Source organism: Sus scrofa, chromosome 13 (assembly GCF_000003025.6).
Source record: "Sus scrofa isolate TJ Tabasco breed Duroc chromosome 13, Sscrofa11.1, whole genome shotgun sequence".
NCBI lineage: Eukaryota > Metazoa > Chordata > Mammalia > Artiodactyla > Suidae > Sus > Sus scrofa.
In genome coordinates, this window is record NC_010455.5 from 146,267,888 (window position 1) to 146,287,494 (window position 19,607).

Consider the following 19,607-nt stretch of genomic DNA (forward strand, 5'->3'; position numbering starts at 1 on the left):
ATGTAAAATACAATTTTTTTGGAAAAATTTTAGGAATGGAATATACTGGGAGCATGACACCAAAACTCAATCAAGTGACACTGTTAATCTCAACCTACTATTTAGAATAGTTTGTAGTTGTGGTTGACAGAGTAAACAATAAAATTAAAATCTAAAATCTTTACTTGGTCTTGAAGGCCCTCTCTCGCCTCTCTCCCACAACTCTTTCCCCATATTCTTTTCTTTCTTTTTTTTGTTTTTTTTAGAGTCCCACCCACAGCATATAGAGTTTCCCAGGCTAGGGGTCCAGTCGGAGCTGCAGCTGCCGGCCTACCCCACAGCCACAGCAACACAGGATCCGAGTCATGTCTGCAACCTACAACCATAGCTCATGGCAATGCTGGATCCTTAACCCACTGAGCAAGTCCAGGGATCAAATCCGAAACCTCATGGTTACTAGTCGGATTCATTTCCACTGCACAAAAACAGGAACTCCTGTAGATCTTTTTTTTTCTTTCTTTTTTTTTTTTTAGGGCCACACTTGGGGCACATGGAGGTTCCCAGGCTAGAAGTTGCATTGGAGCTACAGCTGCCAGCCAACACCACAGCCACAACCTTTCCCCATATTCTTTACTCTCGCCTCCTTACTGTTCTTGCAACACACCAAATTCAGCCCTGCCTGAGAGCCTTTGTCCTAGCTGATCCTGCTACCTGAACCCCCTTCCTCGAGATATCCATAAGGGCATATTTTCTTGTACTCCCTTCAGATTTTTGCTTAAATATCACCTTACAGAGAGGCCTTTCCCAACCTCCCTATACAAAATAGATGATGGCAGAGTGTCTTAGTTTGGGTTGCTATAAGATAATTATCATAGATCTACTGACCTCAACAACAGAATTGTATTTCTCACAGTTCTGGAGGCTGGGGAGTCCAAGATCAAGGTGCCAATTGATTTGGTTCTTGATGTGGGCTTTCTTCCTGGTTGTGTCCTCACATGACAGAGGGAGTGATCACCTCTCTTATGCCTTTTCTTTTAAAGGCAGGGATCTCATTCATGAGGGATCTACCCTCATGACCTAATTATCTCCGAAAGGCCCCACGTTCAAATATTGTAACATCAGGGATTAGGATTTCAGCATGAATTGAAGGGGGACACAAACATTCGGTCCATAGCACAGACTAACCTCTGCTATCTCTCTGGACCCCTCTTTACCCTACTTTATTTTTCTTTGTATAACACTTACCACCATCTGATTGTCTGTATAAATAAATAAATATATATGTATATGTGTGTGTGTGTTATACATATATATAAAATAGAATAATTTATATATATATAATAGAATAATTTCTCATAAATAGATAATATTACTCAAGGTCAGGAACTTTGTCCCTTTTATTTATGACATCCCCAGTACCGAGTATAGAGCCTCAATAAATACTTCGTAAATGAAATATGAACAGTAGAAGCTTTTGAATATGGCACTGGTTTAAATTTGGAAAAGATACATAGCACACATGTTCTTACCCTTCAGTGAAACTTTTAAATGGTTTATTTTCTTTGACAGAGCAAGAATATGATCCTGGACCAAGCCTTAAAATATATAACAGAATTGAAAAGGCAAAATGATGAACTCCTGCTTAACGGAGGAAACAATGAACAAGGTAAAGATTTTAGGATTCTTACTTTTTGTTGTTTTTTTTTCACTGTCAGGCATCTGTGTCACAGTGCAACTTTATATAAAGATACAGAAGGCTTTTTTGCCCCCAAATATTATTAAGACCTTGCATCCTGTGGGCCTGTGAGAATAGTGTTGCAAATAAATTCAAATCCTAGGTCATCTCCTTTCTCCCTTCTTTGAGCAGTTCTAATCTTGTAGGCATACGTAATTTTGATTTTATACTCTTTTTGTACTTCATGTTTGCTTAACTCATGATACAAATAATACTGGGTCTCCTTTATTCCAACGACTCTTCGAGCTAGGGGAATCCCATAAGAGGATGTAAGGGAGAGTCCTGCTCAGTGTAACTTAAAAAGAGATACAGATATGCCTATGCCAAGACTTAACTGAGAATTAACTCAAAAGGCTGAAACATTCAGTTCATAATTGTTTTTTTTTAGTTGTTATTTCCCCAATACAATTTTTTTTTTTTTTACTGTATAGCATGGTGACCCAGTTACACATACATGTACACATTCTATTTTCACACATTATCATGCTCCATCATAAGTAACTAGACAGTTCCCAGTGGCCAGTGGTACACAGCAGGATCTCATTGCTAAGCCATTCCAAAGGCAATAGTTTGCGTCTATTAACCCCAAGCTCCCCATCCACCCCACTCCCTCCCCCTCCCCCTTGGCAACCACAGGTCTATTCTGCAAGTCCATGATTTTCTTTTCTGAGGAAAGGTTCATTTGTGCCATATTTTAGATTCCAGATATGTGACATCATATGGTATTTGTCTTTCTCTTTCTGACTTAATTCACTCAGTATGAGAGTCTCTAGTTCCATCCATGTTACTGCAAATGGCGTTATTTCATTCTTTTTTAGGCTGAGTAGTATTCAGTTCATGATTGTTTACATTGCATGTAATGCTTGCATCAGACTGCCTGATCATTTAATGATACTTAATTTTAGTGGTGACTTTTTTATGCCATCAGATGAGCTCCATTTTCCCACTTGTACTGGAGAGGTTTCCTTATATCAGCTGAAGAGAAAAATATTCCAGGCAAGTAGAAAGCTCCAAGTGGTAGGCCAATTTGAACTGGTTTATTTATGTCTCTGACAAAAGCAGAGACAGAATCTCCTGTGACAACTCCATAGGTCACCTTAAAAAGGAGAGAAACAAAGACAGGATTTGTGGAAATGGGGGCACGGGCGGGCTTTGTTTATTGGCAGATGCAAGAAGGATGTTGGAAGGCATTCCGAATTCTTGTTTCCTTTTAGCTGGTTGACAACTCACCTCCTCCCCTCAGTTAGCTGTCTTTTATGATCCAGGTCCTGTCTTATGATGCTACCAGTCAGTTAGATACATAGTCAATGTTTGGTAAACATTTTGAGGCACCCCCAAAAAGGATGTTGAGGCTAGAGTTTTGTATATAGACTTTTCTAATGAGAGCTCCTCTGGTTTCACAGCCCAGAGTCTGAGGCAATCAAGTTATTAGGGAAAAGGGAAACCTGAAAAAATACAAGTTGCATGGGGTTCAGGAAGAGCTGAATAACTAGGCCAGGGGTTGGGGCAACACCTGAGGCCCCTTGAGTCCCCGTGTCATCATCTCTGTCGTCATCCTTTCTTTCATTCTTTGTTGTGCATCTGTTTTCTCTTCTCCCAACAGTTTCCTCCATGTACTCACTGTCCACAGGACAGTCTTGCCCAGTAGCCAGGGCATTGGCCTTGGGAATCAGGCCTATTCGAGTCTTGGCTTCCTTTACTCGCTCAGTGACTGCTCAGTTACTTAAGCTCGCTATTCATTCATTCATTCATTCATTCATTCATTCATTCTTAAGGCCACATCCGTGGCACATGGAGGCTCCCAGGCCAGGGGTGGAATGGAAACCACAGCCACTGACCTATGCCACAGCTCACAGCAACACAGATCCCCAACTCACTGAGGAAGGCCAGGGGTGGAACCAGCATCCCGATGGATACTAGTCGGGTTCATCAACTGCTAAGCCATGACGGGATTTCCAACTTAAGCTCTTTAAATCTCAGTTTCTCTATCCTAAAATGAGGATAATCATAGCATCTTTCTGGTTAACTTTAGCCCAATCATATAACTACTCTGAACCTGTTTCTTACATCTAAAAGTGGTGATGAAAATGGGTAGTTCCCGTCTCAAGGTTGTCATGAGGATTGAGAGACAGCACTTAGAGTTATCTAAGGTAAAGCACTTAGAGTAAAGCCTGGGAAATAGTAAATGTTTGATAAGGGTTATCTGTGGTTGTTGTTATTATTATCATCAAATGAGGCAGTGAATGAAAAGCGCCAGGCATATCGTAAGGGTGCAGTAAGTGAGGACAATCATCTTTATTATTTGGTCTATGATAATTGTCCTTTAATTTCTAGTCTGTGGCACATTGGCATCTTTCTTAGTTTAAATATGTCAGAAAAACAATCTGATAATCTGTCTCAGCTCCTTCTGTTGGGACAGAACTTTTTATTTTTTTATTAAAGTATAATTAATTTACAATGTTGTGTCACTTTATGCTGTACAGCAAAGTGACCCAGTCATACATACACATACATTCTCTTTCTTATATTATCTTCCATCATTGTCTCTCTAAAGAGACTAGATATAGTTCCTTTGTTATACAGCAGGACCTCATTGCTTATCCATTCGAAATGTAATATTTTGCATTTACTAACCCAAAACTCCCAATCTGTCCCACTCCCTCCCCCTCCCCTTTGGCAACCACAGGTCTGAGTATGATAATCTTCAGTTGAATCCATGTTGTTTCAAATGACATTATTTCGTTCTTTTTTATGGCTGAATAGTATTCCATTGTATATGTGTACCATATCCTCTGTATCCATTCATCTGTTGATGGACATTTAAATTGTTTCCACATCTTGGCTATTGTGAATAGTGCTGCAATGAACATAGGGGTACATGTATCTTTTTAAATTATAGTTTTGTCTGGATACATGCCCAGGAGTGGGATTGCTGGATCATATAGTGGCTCTATATTTTAGTTTTCTGAGGAACCTCCATACTGTTTTCCATAATGGTTGTATCAGTGTACATTTCTACCAACAGTGTAGGCAGGTTCCCTTCTCTCCACACCCTCTCCAGGATTTGTTATTTTTAGGCTTATTAATGATAGCCATTCTGACTAGTGTGAGATGGTACCTCATTGTAATTTTGATTTGGATTTCTCTAATGTTAGTAGTAATTTTTTCATGTGCTTACTGGCCATCCATATGTCTTCTTTGAAGAAATGTCTATTTAAGTCTTCTGCCCATTTTTTTGATTGGATTGTTTGTTTTGTTGTTGTTGAGTTGTATGAAGTGTTTTTATATTTTGGAGATTAAGCCCGTCACTGATTTAATCATTTGCAACTGTTTTCTCCCATTCCGTAGGTTGTCCTTTCTTTTCTTTCTTTTTTTTTTTAAGGGCTGCATCTGTGGCATATGGAAGTTCTCAGGCTAGGGATCAAATCAGAGCTATAGCTGCCAGCCTACACCACAACCACAGCAACACCATATCTAAGCTGCATCTGGGACGTACACTACAGCTCATGGCAATGCCAGATTGTTTAACCCACTGAGCAATGCCAGGGATTGAACCCATGTCCTCATGGATACTAGTTGGGTTTGTTACTGGTGAGCTACACTGGGAATTCCTATCTCTCTCTCTCTCTCTCTCTTTTTTTTTTCTTTTTAGGGCTACATCCGTGGCATGTGAAAGTTCCCAGGCTAGGGATTGAATTGGAGCTATGGCTGCCAGCCTATACCACAGCACAGCAACACAGGATCTGAGCCATGTCTGTGACCTACACCACAGCTCATGGCAACACCGGATCCTTAACCTACTGAGCAAGGCCAGGGATCAATCCCGTACCTTCATGGATACTAGTCAGTTTCGTTTCTGCTGAGCCACAACGGGCACTCCTGTTGTAACATTTAAATGCTATTGTATTGCTGTTCAGTATTATTTTCTTAGCATGTAAATGTTATATCAGTATGTATTTCCTTGCCTCACTTGTGTAGCTCCCTATTGGGAATTTTTGAATTTGGGAATTTTGAGTCATTTTTGACCTTTGAATTAACCTTTAAAGATGCATACTTTTCAAAGGATTGGATTAGAGGTTTGAGATGCCATTCTAAAAAGAAGAAAGAACTTGCCTTAGAAAAGAGCTGGAGATTCTCAGTTGAAGTATTCAGAATGCTAATATTAGAATCCAGTAGTTTAAATATAGCACTTTCTTAAATTATTCTAAATATTGACATTTAGAGGTAATATTTTCCTTTTTGTTTTTGATATTGTAGCTGAAGAAATAAAAAAGCTACGGAAACAACTGGAAGAAATTCAAAAAGAAAATGGCCGATATATTGAATTACTAAAAGCCAATGACATATGTTTATACGACGACCCTACAATCCACTGGAAAGGAAATCTTAAAAACTCAAAGGTCTCTGTTGTTATTCCCAGTGACCAGGTTCAAAAAAATATCATTGTTTATTCCAATGGGAGTCAGCCTGGTGGGAACAGCCAGGGAACAGCTGTTCAGGGGATAACCTTTAATGTTGGTCATAATTTACAAAAGCAAACTGCCAATGTGGTGCCGGTGCAGAGGACTTGCAATCTTGTGACTCCTGTGTCTATTTCTGGAGTTTACCCTTCTGAAAACAAGCCATGGCATCAGACCACAGTTTCTGCATTGGCTGCCAACCAGCCTGTTCCTCTTTGTCTTCCTGCTACCATTTCTGCTCAAAACATTCTCGAGCTTTCCACCTCCGAAAGCGAACCAAGCGTGCTTGTTGCCTCCAGCGGCTCACTGATCGCTGTTCCCGTTGGGCCTGAACCACCCCAGCATCGTTCACTGCTCACATGTCTAAATGATCAAAATTCTTCTGAAAATAAGAGCGGGCAAGAGAGCCCCAAAGTACTGAAGAAAATGGTCCCTTGTGCCACGAGCATCTCCTCTACCTGCTCAGCAGCTGCCACTAAAGGACACCATGGAAGCAAGTCCTGCCTGAGCATACAGGACTGCAGAAGTGAGTTTCAAACAATCTTCGTTGTTTCCGTGACCACCACCGTCTGCTCCCAGCCTCCCAGATCTGCAGGTGATTCTCGTCCAGCAAACACTGGCAAGGGTGCAGACGTGACAAGTGTTACTGCAGTGGTGGTCCCATCTGCCCCTGGGGGAGGGAAGACCACCACTGCTGTAAGCACCCTTTCTGCAAACCCTATGGACAATGGTTGGACTCTTTCTTGTTCTTTGCCTTCCTCAGCTGTTAGTGCTTCAGATTTGAAAAACATTAATAGCCTTACCCGAATTTCCTCAGCTGGAAACACACAGACGACGTGGACTACTTTGCAACTGGCAGGAAACACTATTCAGCCCTTAAGCCAGACACCGTCTTCTGCTGTGACTCCGGTATTAAATGAGTCTGGTACTAGCCCCACGACAACCAACCACAGTAGACATATGGCTACAGGCATCAACTTGAATAATTCCTGTCCTGCAGATGGGCAACCAGTTGAGCAAGTAGTTGTAACCTTGCCTTCTTATCCATCTTTACCTATGCAGCCACTGATTGCTCAGCCACAAGTTAAATCTCAGCCTCCAAAAAATATTCTTCCATTGAATTCAGCAATGCAGGTGATTCAGATGGCACAGCCAGTTGGGTCGACTGTTAACGCAGCTCCAGCTAATCAAAATGTTATCATTCTTCAGCCACCCAGCACCACCCCATGCCCAGCAGTGATGAGGGCAGAGGTTCCCAACCAAACAGTAGGTCAGCAGATAGTAATCATACAGGCAGCTAACCAGAATCCTTTGCCACTCCTTTCAGCTCCACCTCCTGGTTCTGTTCGACTCCCTGTCAATGGAGCCACTGCTATAATAGGGTCTAATAGCTCTGTGCAAAATGTTTCAACCCCACAGACTTTTGGAGGAAAGCATCTTGTCCACATACTACCAAGATCTTCATCTTTATCAACGTCTAATTCAACACCAACTTTTTCTGTTACCATGTCGAACCAACAGCAGCCTCAAACCATTTCCCTAAATGGACAGTTCTTTGCTTTGCAGCCCGTGATGTCTTCATCAGGAACTACAAGTCAAGCCCCTATGCAAATTATTCAACCCACCACCAGCGAAGATCCAAACACCAATGTTGCCCTGAATACATTTGGCGCTTTGGCCAGCCTCAATCAAAGCATATCACAGATGGCTGGGCAAAGCTGTGTACAACTGCCTGTTAGCCAGCCTGGCAATCCTCAAACTGCTGCAAACAGTCAAACCACCCCAGCTAGCTGTGTTTCGTTAACAACGACTGTAGCACCTCCTCTGACAACAGATAGTTTAGTCACACAACCCAGTACTTATAATCTCGTGACCACTCCCTCAATGAACACTGTAGCTTGTTTGCCTAACGGAAGGTCAAAAAGGTTAAACAAGAAGCCGGGTGTCAAGAAACACTCAGCTGCTAACAAGTCAGCCTGCCCCCTGAATGCAGTTGGAGATGCAGGCAAGTTAGACTGCCCCAGCACCGAAGGCCCTGCAGAGCCGTCATGTCATGATGGCCTTCTGGACGGCCTCCCTGTTGTGTTACCATCTGTCACAGTGTCGCAGGTCGACAGTGTAAGTGTTTCTGGTTCACATTCTTTGGACATTCTGAATTCCGAATCAGTGATGCCTGAATCTGTACCCAAATCTAGGTCAGCAGAAGAGTCTGGCCTTCCCTCCCAAGACTCTGTCACAAGTGAACATTTTACAATGGCCCCAGCAAAATCCAAAGATTCTCTCCCTGTTTTGCAACGAGAGACATCTCAGGATAAGCCACCAACTAGTTTGGCATTGCCAGATGCTACCAAATCCTGTACATCAGCCAATGTGTTGATTTCGTCTGCAAAGGATCCCCACATTTTGGTTTCTCAGGTTTCTGATTTGTCATCTACCACGAGCACTGCAAGCACTGGCTGTGTTTCTGAGGTAGAAATCATTGCCGAACCTTGCAGAGTTGAGCAGGATTCATCAGATACAGTTCCAGCCACAGGTCTCTTAAAGGGGCAGGGTTTAACTGCATTGCTGTCTGGTCTTGCTAAAGAAAAAGATCCTCAAAAATCCTCTCTTTCAGTCCAGGTGGACCATCCTGACTTTGCTTCAGAAAATTCTAAAATCGTGGATTCAAGTGTTGATTTACATCCCAAGCAGGAGCTGTTACTGATGAGCAGTGACGATAGAGACCCAGGCCCGCATCCTCCCTGCATTCCCGATCAGGAGGTTGTCAACGGGTCTTTGCTCACCAGCAGGCAGGCTGACTCTCCCATGTCGACTAGCTCTGGTAGTAGTCGTAGTTTCTCAGTTGCATCCATGCTTCCTGAAACAACCAGAGAGGATGTTGCCAGCAGTGCAACGACTAATACGTGTGACGGCTGTACTTTTGTAGAGCAAACTGACATAGTCGCTCTTGCAGCCAGAGCTATTTTTGAGCAGGAGAACCTTGAGAAGGGAAGGGCTGGCACCCAGGCTGATATAAGGGAAGTTACTTCAAAGCCTTCCGAAGCATCCTCAATAGAGGGAGACCAGACTTTCAAAACACAGACATCTAAAGAGAATGGCCCAGGACGGACAGAAGCAACAGCCAATGAATTTAATTCTCAGGATTCGATTGAAGCCACTGTGGATAGGCCCCTTGAAAAACCAAGTTGTTCCGTAGGAATCAAAACATCAAATACTTCTTTACAGGTTTCAGCTTCTCAGCCACCAAGCATCACCAGTTTAAGTGTGAACAATCTTATTCATCAGAGCAGCATCAGCCATCCTCTGGTCAGCTGCACGGGTTTATCTCAGACTTCAGAGCAAACAGCTGTTCCTGTAACAGTTAATCTGACAGTTTCTTCTAGCTCCTATGGCAGCCAGCCTCCCGGACCATCTCTGATGACCGAATACTCTCAAGAACAGCTAAATACGTTGGCTGGTACCATATCAAATCCACAGATTCCAGAGCCACTCTTGAAGCCAAGTCATGAAAGCCGTAAAGACTCTGCTAAGCGTGCTGTCCAAGATGACCTTTTACTGTCTTCAGCTAAACGTCAGAAGCACTGTCAGCCAGCCCCCCTCCGGCTTGAAGGTCTGTCCCTGATGAGCCGGACTCCAGATAGCATTTCCGATCAAACTCAAATGATGGTCGGTCAGATCCCCCCTAACTCTTCAAACCCAGTCGTGTCTGTGTCTCTGAGCAACCCAGCACATGGAGATGGCCTTACACGATTATTTCCACCAAGTAACAACTTTGTGGCCCCTGCATTGAGGCAAACTGAGGTTCAGTGCAGTTCTCAGCCTTCTGTTGCTGAACAGCAGCAAACTCAGGCCAACCAACATCTCCAGGCCTTGCAGCAGCATGTTCCAGCTCAAGGGGTGCCTCACCTGCATAGCAACCATCTCTACTTAAAGCAGCAGCAGCAGCAGCAGCAGCAGCAGCAGCAGCAGCAGCAGCAGCAGCAGCAGCAGCAGCAGCAGCAGCAGGCAGGGCAGCTCCGAGAGAGGCATCACTTATATCAACTGCAGCATCATGTGCCACATGCAGAAAGCTCTGTCCACTCTCAGCCCCATAACGTCCACCAACAGAGAACTCTGCAACAGGAAGTTCAGATGCAGAAAAAGAGGAATCTTGTTCAGGGCACCCAGGCCTCTCAGCTTTCTTTACAACCCAAGCACCATGGAACTGACCAGGCCCGACCCAAGAGCAGTCAACCACACCCCCACCATCAGCAGATGCAGCAGCAGATGCAGCAACACTTTGGAAGCTCCCAGCCAGAGAAGAGTTGTGAAAACCCCTCAACTAGCCGGAACCATCATAACCATCCCCAGAACCATCTCAATCAAGATATTATGCACCCGCAGCAGGATGTGGGAAGCCGGCAGCAAGGTTCAGGGGTTTCTTCTGAACATGTATCTGGGCATAATCCAATGCAGAGGCTTTTGACCTCGAGGGGCATAGAGCAGCAAATGGTGTCCCAACCGAGTATTGTGACGAGACCTTCAGACATGACCTGTACGCCACACAGGCCAGAGAGAAACAGAGTTTCAAGTTACTCCGCAGAGGCACTTATTGGAAAGACATCTTCTAATTCAGAGCAGAGAATGGGTATATCAATTCAGGGTTCCAGAGTTTCAGATCAGCTTGAGATGAGAAGCTACCTTGATGTTCCTAGAAATAAAAGTTTGGCCATTCATAATATGCAGGGTCGTGTGGACCACAGTGTTGCCTCAGATATCCGCCTCTCTGACTGTCAGACATTTAAACCAAGTGGAGCCAGTCAGCAGCCCCAGAGTAATTTTGAAGTACAGTCTTCAAGAAATAATGAAATTGGGAACCCTGTATCATCCTTGAGGGGTATGCAATCCCAGGCTTTTCGAATAGGTCAAAACCCTGGTCCGCCACCAATTGACCGCCAAAAGAGATTACCCTATCCACCAGTTCAGAGCATCCCAACAGGAAATGCTCTCCCACCAAGGGACAGTGAAAATACATGTCACCAAAGTTTCATGCAGAGTTTACTTGCCCCTCACGTTGGTGATCAGGTCATTGGGAGTCAGAGATCACTCTCGGAACATCAGAGGAATACACAGTGTGGCCCTTCCTCTGCAATCGAATATAATTGTCCCCCAGCTCATGAAAGTGTCCACATTAGAAGAGAGAGTGAGAGTCAGAACAGGGAGAGTTGTGACATGTCCCTAGGTGCAATTAACACCAGGAACAGCACCTTGACTATTCCTTTTTCAAGTTCTTCTTCCTCAGGAGATATTCAAGGTCGAAACACAAGCCCCAATGTTTCGGTACAGAAATCCAATTCCATGAGGATTACTGACAGTCATGGCACCAAGGGCCACATGAATCCTCCCGTCACAACCAACATGCATGGGGTTGCAAGGCCAGCTTTGCCGCATCCGTCTGTGTCTCATGGAAATGCTGACCAAGGGCCTCCGGTACGGCAGACTAATTCTTCAGTCCCCCAGCGATCAAGGCATCCCTTACAAGACAGCAGTGGTTCCAAAATTCGTCAACCTGAAAGGACCCGCTCTGGAAACCAAAGACATAGTAACGTCTTTGATCCAAGTCTTCCCCATCTTCCTCTGGCCACCAGTGGCAGTATGATTCTTGGACGCCAGCAACCCCCTGCGGAAAAGAGAGGGAGCATTGTTCGCTTCATGCCCGAGAGCCCACAAGTACCTAATGATAATGCTGCGCCTGACCAGCATACACTCTCACAGAATTTTGGCTTTCCTTTTATTCCCGAGGGTGGCATGAATCCACCAATAAATGCTAATACTTCTTTCATTCCACAGGTTACTCAGCCTAGTGCCACTCGAACTCCAGCCCTCATCCCTGTAGATCCTCAAAATACCCTCCCCTCCTTCTATCCTCCTTACTCTCCTGCTCATCCCACCCTGTCCAATGATATTTCGATCCCCTATTTTTCTAATCAGATGTTCTCAAATCCTAGCACAGAGAAGGTAAACAGTGGAAGTTTAAATAACCGATTTGGGTCAATTTTGTCTCCTCCCAGACCTGTTGGTTTTGCTCAACCAAGTTTTCCTCTTCTGCCTGATATGCCCCCAATGCACATGACCAACTCTCACTTATCCAACTTTAATATGACATCATTGTTTCCAGAAATAGCTACAGCTCTTCCTGATGGCTCAGCAATGTCACCTTTGCTTACAATAGCAAACTCCTCTGCTTCTGACTCTTCCAAGCAGTCCTCAAACAGACCTGCCCACAACATAAGCCATATTTTAGGTCATGATTGCAGTTCAGCTGTTTAAATCCTGATTGATTGAAGATAAATGTAACGGGTGAGATTACAAATGTGTTTGTGTGTGCATTCACATATACATGCACGAGAAGAAAGAGATTGTGTGAGTGTATCCCCATGTGTTTGTATAATCAATATTAGGTTATTTTCTGAATGTAGGGAAGCCATGTCAGAAATGATGTGAATACTGGGTGGTCAAAAGCAAATTATCTATCTTTCAATTTTAACTGGAAAAAAAATTTTAAATTTCCAAGCAGATTTACATTTTAAAGTTTGATTTCTGATCTGATTATTCCCTAGATATTAATCGGCTGGAAGTCAGGGGAGATCATCTAAGCATATACTGGGTAGTAGGGAGGAACCTAGATTTTAAACTTGATTGTTGATGATTTTGTAAACTAGATAGTTGAGTTGCACTCCAAAAAATACAGACGGTTCGATACAACACTGTGGCTCATAACCAAATGCTGGCCTGTGTCAGCATTTAGATCAGTTTCTTACCCACAGCAGGTGTTGAGTTGACGTAGAATGAATGCCCATAATTAAAATCAAGCCATTAGCAAATCAATGAGTTATTTAATCAACCTTTATTCCCAAGGTTTGGTTTAGGTAGAGGCTTCTTTCTTACTTATAACAATTCCTAAATTGTCTGAATTTCATGTCTTGTTCTCTGAGTTGGGGAGTCATGTTATCCTTTAATGTGCCAAGATTCTGTAAAGCAAAGGTCTTCCTTAAACAAGTAGCCTTAAAGTGGAACGCTGAAAAGCAAAGTACACAGATGTTCTCTGTTTTGTACTTGCATTTTGCATCAGGCCATAAGGATAAAAGCAGTTGTATTGTCAAATTTTGTATGTGTTCAGTTAAAGATTGTCATTTCATTCATCGAGTTTTGTTTTAGTATTCTTTGTTCTATTTGCTCTTGAAATAAGTTCTTTTACATTTGTTTAATCATTAGGGACTGATCAGAAAATAGTGTGTTTGAATCCACACAATTATTTGAGCCTTACTTTTTAAATATTTCTGAACAGAGCCTTGAGCTCTGTCAGTATTTTCATTTACTGATATTTATATTTAAAATATGGCATTGTATATTGCATTATTATCCTTCATAATAGAATTATAATGAGAAGATGAATTTATTAATTATTTCTCCTGATGGTAGATGTGAAATGGTGCTTCAAAGAATTCTTTATATGTGTGTGAGTATGTGTGTACTCAGACATAGATTTTAAAGTATAAACTGGCTCTTTGAAAACAGGCCTGTCATCTGAAAATGGGAAATTGGGACCTGCGACCTGCTGAAGTGTAGAAGAACTTGATGTTGGGGTTTTTTTAAACCCCACTGAAGTTAATAATAAATTTAAAACAATTATATTCAAAATTCACCTATTGAATTTTGAAAACCTTACTAAGAACTAAGAAAATGATTATATGTACTTATATTCTCAAACCCATTACATTCTGTTGTTGTTATATTCTGCCAAAAATGGGATGGAGTGGGAGATATAAACTGTTCTATCTGCTCTGCTAACAAAGTGAACCCAGAGACCAGCATTTTAGTTTTTTTCTCCTTAAAAACGAACCTCCTAATTCTTGGTTAGAGCAGTTAACTTCAGTGAATACCTCTATTAAAGACTCAGCAAAAGGGTCGTCTGTGCCTCTTCAACTGTTCTCACCAAACTTTCCTATATCTCTCTCGGCAGCTGGCTGAAGCAGCCTCCCGGGGCAAAAAAAAATATTGAAAACAAGAAAAATGTCTCTATTTTCTCCATTCAAAATGGTAATGGGGAGTAATAGGAGAGCTTTATGAATAATTTACTTAAACACAACAACAGTTAAACACAGTAAAGTATTTGAGGACTTTCCGGCGGCTCAGTGGGTTATGGATCTGGCATTGGCACTGCTGTGGCTCAGGTCGCTGCTGTGGCTCGGGTTCGATCCTTGGCCTGGGAACTTCTGCATACTGTGGGTGCAGCCAAAAAAAAAAAAAAAAAAAAGTTTAATTGAGGAAAAAAATGAGGTTTATAACACACACAAAATTATCTTAACTGAGTTTTAAGCTTTAACATTCAAGTTTTTCTTTGTACTTGAAAGGTCCAGGCAGCCCTTTTCAAGGACAGTTTTCAATGTATTGGGCTATTGGTTCTTCCTCCACATCCCTCTTGGTTTCTCACCTCTCAGCTTCTCCTCTTTGTGTCTGCTCTCCCCTTTGAACGCTGCACACAGATATATCCCCACGGTGGGCGAGTTCTGAAGAACTAGGGACTGTTAGAACTAGAGACTGTTAGAATTGGAATGAAGGTAACGGGCTAAGGAAAAGCTCGATTTGAAAATTGCAGGGGAAAGGACTCCAGTGTGGTACTTGCAGATATTTCTCTGTTGCATCAGTTGCATTTTTTTCTTGCTCAGTTCTGTTCAGAGATACTATTTACATTCCTCACAGATTTCATTGCAAGAATATAATGCTTCCCAAATGAGACTCCCAAATGAGTCTCTTTCCCTCAGTAAGGCTTATTTGACCATCTGAGGAAAGAAGGACCATATGCAGATAATTTGGCCCCTACTTACATCTAGCTTTAATTATCTCACACACATGTCGTAAGAGATTATTTTATATATGAACTCAATTCTGAAAGTGTTCAGATCACAGTAATCTTATTGGATTTATAAGACTGAGTGTATGAGATTTACCAGCAGTATTAAATATTGGTCATTAGAGCTACATGATTTGAGGGAGAAAATTTATTATTTAATATCTATTGATCTCTGGGTATAATTTTTTGCCAAAGGAGTGCATAGTCAATTTTGGTTAGAGTAAATTTACCATTATTCATGGTTTGCTAATATATGATTATAGAAGGTAAAACCATTTCTACAAATAAATTTGTTGTTTCTAGAGGAAATACACAAACTTACGCATGAGTCATAAGTGAGAGTCATTGATCAAGTAATTTCTCTCTCTTATAGTGTTATTGATCACATAGAATTAGTTTCAGAAAGTGGTTGATTCCTCTAAATATTTAACATAGTTAACTTAAAAAGGGGGGGGGTGGCCATGCTCAAGGCATGTGGAAATTCCCAGGGCAGGGATTGAACTCACAACCACCGCAGTTGACTCGAGCCGCTGAAGTGATAACTGCCAGATCATTAACCTGCTGCCCACAAGGGAACTCCTCAACATAGTAACTTCTGTTGAGGTGAAAAGTGTCAGATTTCTCATCATGCAAAAACTTTTAATGTGTCAATCATGGATAAAAAGTCAACTTTGATGTCATTCCTTTTTTTGATACATACCAGTTGTCTGGGGATGTTTTATACTGCTCCAGGAAATTTATTTTTGGGGTGTACCAGAGAAGGCACCCTTTGTCTAAGCAAGGAGTGTAAATTCCAGAATGTTCATGCTTTATAAAATTTAATGTATCAGAACTGTGGAAAGAGAAGAACGAGGAGGACATTTTTTTGCAGCAATTTTCAGTCCCATATCAGGGTGAACTGTGATGAGGATCCGTTTTTTAAAATCAGCCTTCTTTTTTTTTTGTCTTGTTTTTGTTTTTTTTTAGTTTACATGTATTAAAGTTTATTTTGTAGCAAGATCAAAAAATGATCAAAACACTTCCAAGCATTCATTTTCCAAATGTTTTTTCCTTATGTAAGTTTTTAAAATAGTGGTGATGTTCTCACTCCTTGTTAAAGCAACACAGTGACTTGGAAAAATTAAGTGGTCATTTTTCAAAATTATATTCTTTTTAAAAAATTTATTGGAGTATAGTTGGCTTACAATGTTGTATTAGTTTCAGGTGTACAGTAAAGTGAATCAGTTATATATATAAATATACCCATTTTTTCCCACGTATAGGTTATTACAAACTATTGAGTAAATTTTCCTGTGCTATATGGTAGGTTCTTATTAATCATCTATTTTGTACAGAAGTGTGTATATATTATTCCATCCTCCCAATTCCTCCTTCCGCCCAATGGTTTCACCTATGGTAACCATAAGATTGGTTTTGAAATCTGTGAGTTTGTTTCTGCTTTATAAATAAGTTCTTTGTATCATTTTGATTAGATTACAAAGTCAGCATTCTTAATATGCAAAACTGCTTAAACATTTTAAAGATAATTCATTTACCTTGCTCTTGCCTTCTAACTGTAGCCATTTCATGGAGTGGCTAAGATACGCCAATAAACTGTGGAAATAGGTTTTTTTTTTTTTTAAATACATTTTAATGGGAGTAAAGTTCTAAAAATTTGAGGAAGTGTAATGACTCACTAACATCCATCTTCTTAGCTTTATCCTTCCTTTGATATGTAAGTACCTAGGCTCTTAGTTTCTTCTGTCTGTTCCATGTCAAATAGGTGGCAGGGAACCTGGTCATTTCCTTAGCGGGAGGATTATTCCTCTACCCTGAGACACTGATTGGGCAGGGCATCTCCTGGATTGGTGTGTGCTAGGGATTCACAGTTCCGATGCCTGGCCTTGGGAACCCCTGTATTTCCTATTCTATTAAGGGGAAACGAGAGTTTCTCAAAACAAAAGTAGTTCAAGATTGACTGAAAATATTTAATGTGCCATATAGTTCTTTTCCTTGTATTGGTGAGTTTTGTTTTTTGTTTTTTGTTTTTCCCCCATGGAGGAGTAAAGAAAGGGCAATGGTGGTACCGAAATCAGATGGCTTTGGGTTGATATCCTTAGGAAACTGGAAGTCATTGTTCTACTTCTGTTGTCTCTATATATCCTGCCTTTACCCAGAGATAATCACCTATGGCTGTGTATTTCCAGAGGGCAATGATAATGTGATGATTTTATGATATCTATATGCAAATTAAAGGCCAGAAATTAGTAAATTAGTTTCTTCTCAGATACCTTTTTGGATGATACCATTTCTTCTTTCCCAGAGTTTAACAGAAAAGGGTCCTTTTTTTTTTTTTTTTTTTTTTTTTAACTTAACCCTATTCTCCTTGCATCCTCTACTTCCTGTGTGAGCCTAAGAGTGTTTCTACTAGAGTCTGTGGGGGACATCAAGTTCAGATTGGGGCAATACAGGTGTTCTGGGAAGAAGTGTTGAGGACCTTCTTGGACATGAGCTTCTAGTAGTGCCTGCATGCCTCTACCCTGAGACTGCACTTTACCTGCAACTGTGCCTCTGGTCCTCGGACCAGCCATTGGAACAGACTGCTCGCCCACTCCTCTGTTACAGCAAAGGACCGGTCGGGGTGGTGCATGCTGTGTAACCAAACACCTAGACGACAAGTACAGCTGATGTTTCTCACTGTTGCCTTATCATTCTCTGAGCCATCTTTGATGCCAATCTTGTACAAAACTTAGTAGTTAGACTCAAAACTCCTTTTAAACTCAGAGCTTGTGTGTGGTGGTCATTCAACATCCTTATTTCTAGATTTGCACAAACCTCATCACCTGTAGTCTTTTTCTGGCCCAGGTGTGCGTTCAGATCTTCATAAACATGAGCCAGCCTGGGTTGAAATTATTGGGGATAATATCCAAATTGGTGTTATTTTGGGCAACTGCTTAATTTTGTCACTAGAGATTTCATGAGACATAGGAAGATAATCTTTAGCTGTAATTTAACACTTAAAAAAGGATCATTAAATCTTTTTTTTTTTTTTTTTTTTTTTTGGTGCAGCTGTGTGTACAGCTACATACCATACTATGTCATAGGAACTTAAAGTTTACTCCGTATAAATCCCCTCTTCACTCTTCTGGACCTCTGTTCCCCTATCCCCGAAGTCTTAGAACCATTTTTCATCTGTGAGGTCATTGAGGCACTGGACTTGACTATATTGGGAAGTTTTGGGGAAGTTGAACTGTTGATCTTCCAAGAAGAAAGGGACCAGACAGTGTTGCTTAAATGCTGCAGTTGTGTTACTGTGAAGAAAAGATTTGCTTCCACTTTCAACAGGAGATATATATATGTGTGTATACACACACACACACACACACACACACACATACATATACACACACATATATACACATATATATTCATTTCAGTAAAAGTGGGTGGAAAAATCTGAGAACATACTTATCTTTACAAATTATTTATAGATACACTGGGTGAGAAGCTTATTGTAGGGCAGAGTCACCAGAAAAAAATTGAACTGTAGTGCTTTCAATCGTGTATGTAATATTTGTATCTATTCACATGCCAGCAATGTTGGCTGTGCACTGTGTCCTATTACTGTAAATCACCTGGTTTATAATTCTGATGGGAACTAATTTGTTTTGTAATGGAATCCAGAGCAGATATGTATAATATGATCAGGATTGTCCTACAGTTGTAAATAAGAATAGGTCCTGTTTATTTTGACATCTTTTTACAAATACATTGTATTAGGGTGTGAATATTCTGAACCATGCTCTTGTTTAAAGTTTTGAAATTTTTATTGGTAAATGTAACATTTTAATGGTTGTAATAATTATTTGTATAGATATGAATATAGTATTTTATTTAAGAAAATAAACTTTGCATTTTTGCATTGTGAATTCTGTCTTTTCTGATCATTGCCTGTGCCACTTCAAACCTGGTATTAAAACCATTTGTCTTGAATACTGAAGTTTCATATTCAAGTAATCTTTAAATCTGGCCCAAACATCTGAAAATGACACCATGACACATTTCCCATGGGGATTGTGTTTCTGATCAAAGAGTCAACTTCAAATAAATTATAATTATGATCAGTGCTCTCTCTCTCTCTCTCTATATATATATATATATATATGTATTATTTTGTTCGTTTGTTTGTCTTTTTGTCTTTTTAGGGCTGCATTCGCAGTATACAGACTTTCCCAGGCTAGGGGTTGAATTGGAGCTGTAGCCGTAGCAACTCAGAATCCGAGCTGAGCCATGTCTGTGACCTATACCACAACTCACAGCAACGCGGGATCCTTAACCCACTGAGTGAGGCCATGGATCGAACCCAAGTCCTCATGGATACTAGTTGGGTTCATTAACCACTGCGCCATGATGGGAACTCCAGTGCTATATTGTTGAAGGAAACTGTACACCCCTATACTTACTGTAAAAAGTAGAAGTAGAATTTCAGATTTGGAAGAGAATTGAGAAATGATTCCATTTAAGCTCTCCTTCTTGTGTACATATAGTGGAGAAAATTGAA

At 41.1% G+C, this 19,607-nt stretch overlaps 1 protein-coding gene across 4 annotated transcripts in view; it reads left to right on the top strand.

The window, feature by feature from the left end:
- The window catches only part of USF3 (upstream transcription factor family member 3), a 56,698-nt gene extending 37,723 nt beyond the window's left edge, over positions 1-18,975 (top strand). For 3 of the 4 annotated variants that reach the window (XM_013982422.2, XM_005670202.3, XM_021068421.1), the window contains exons 6-7: positions 1,549-1,645; positions 5,972-18,975. In XM_013982422.2, coding sequence (XP_013837876.2) covers positions 1,549-1,645; positions 5,972-12,483 — 6,609 coding nt within the window. In that variant the 3' untranslated portion in view covers positions 12,484-18,975. 4 annotated transcript variants of the gene reach the window in all.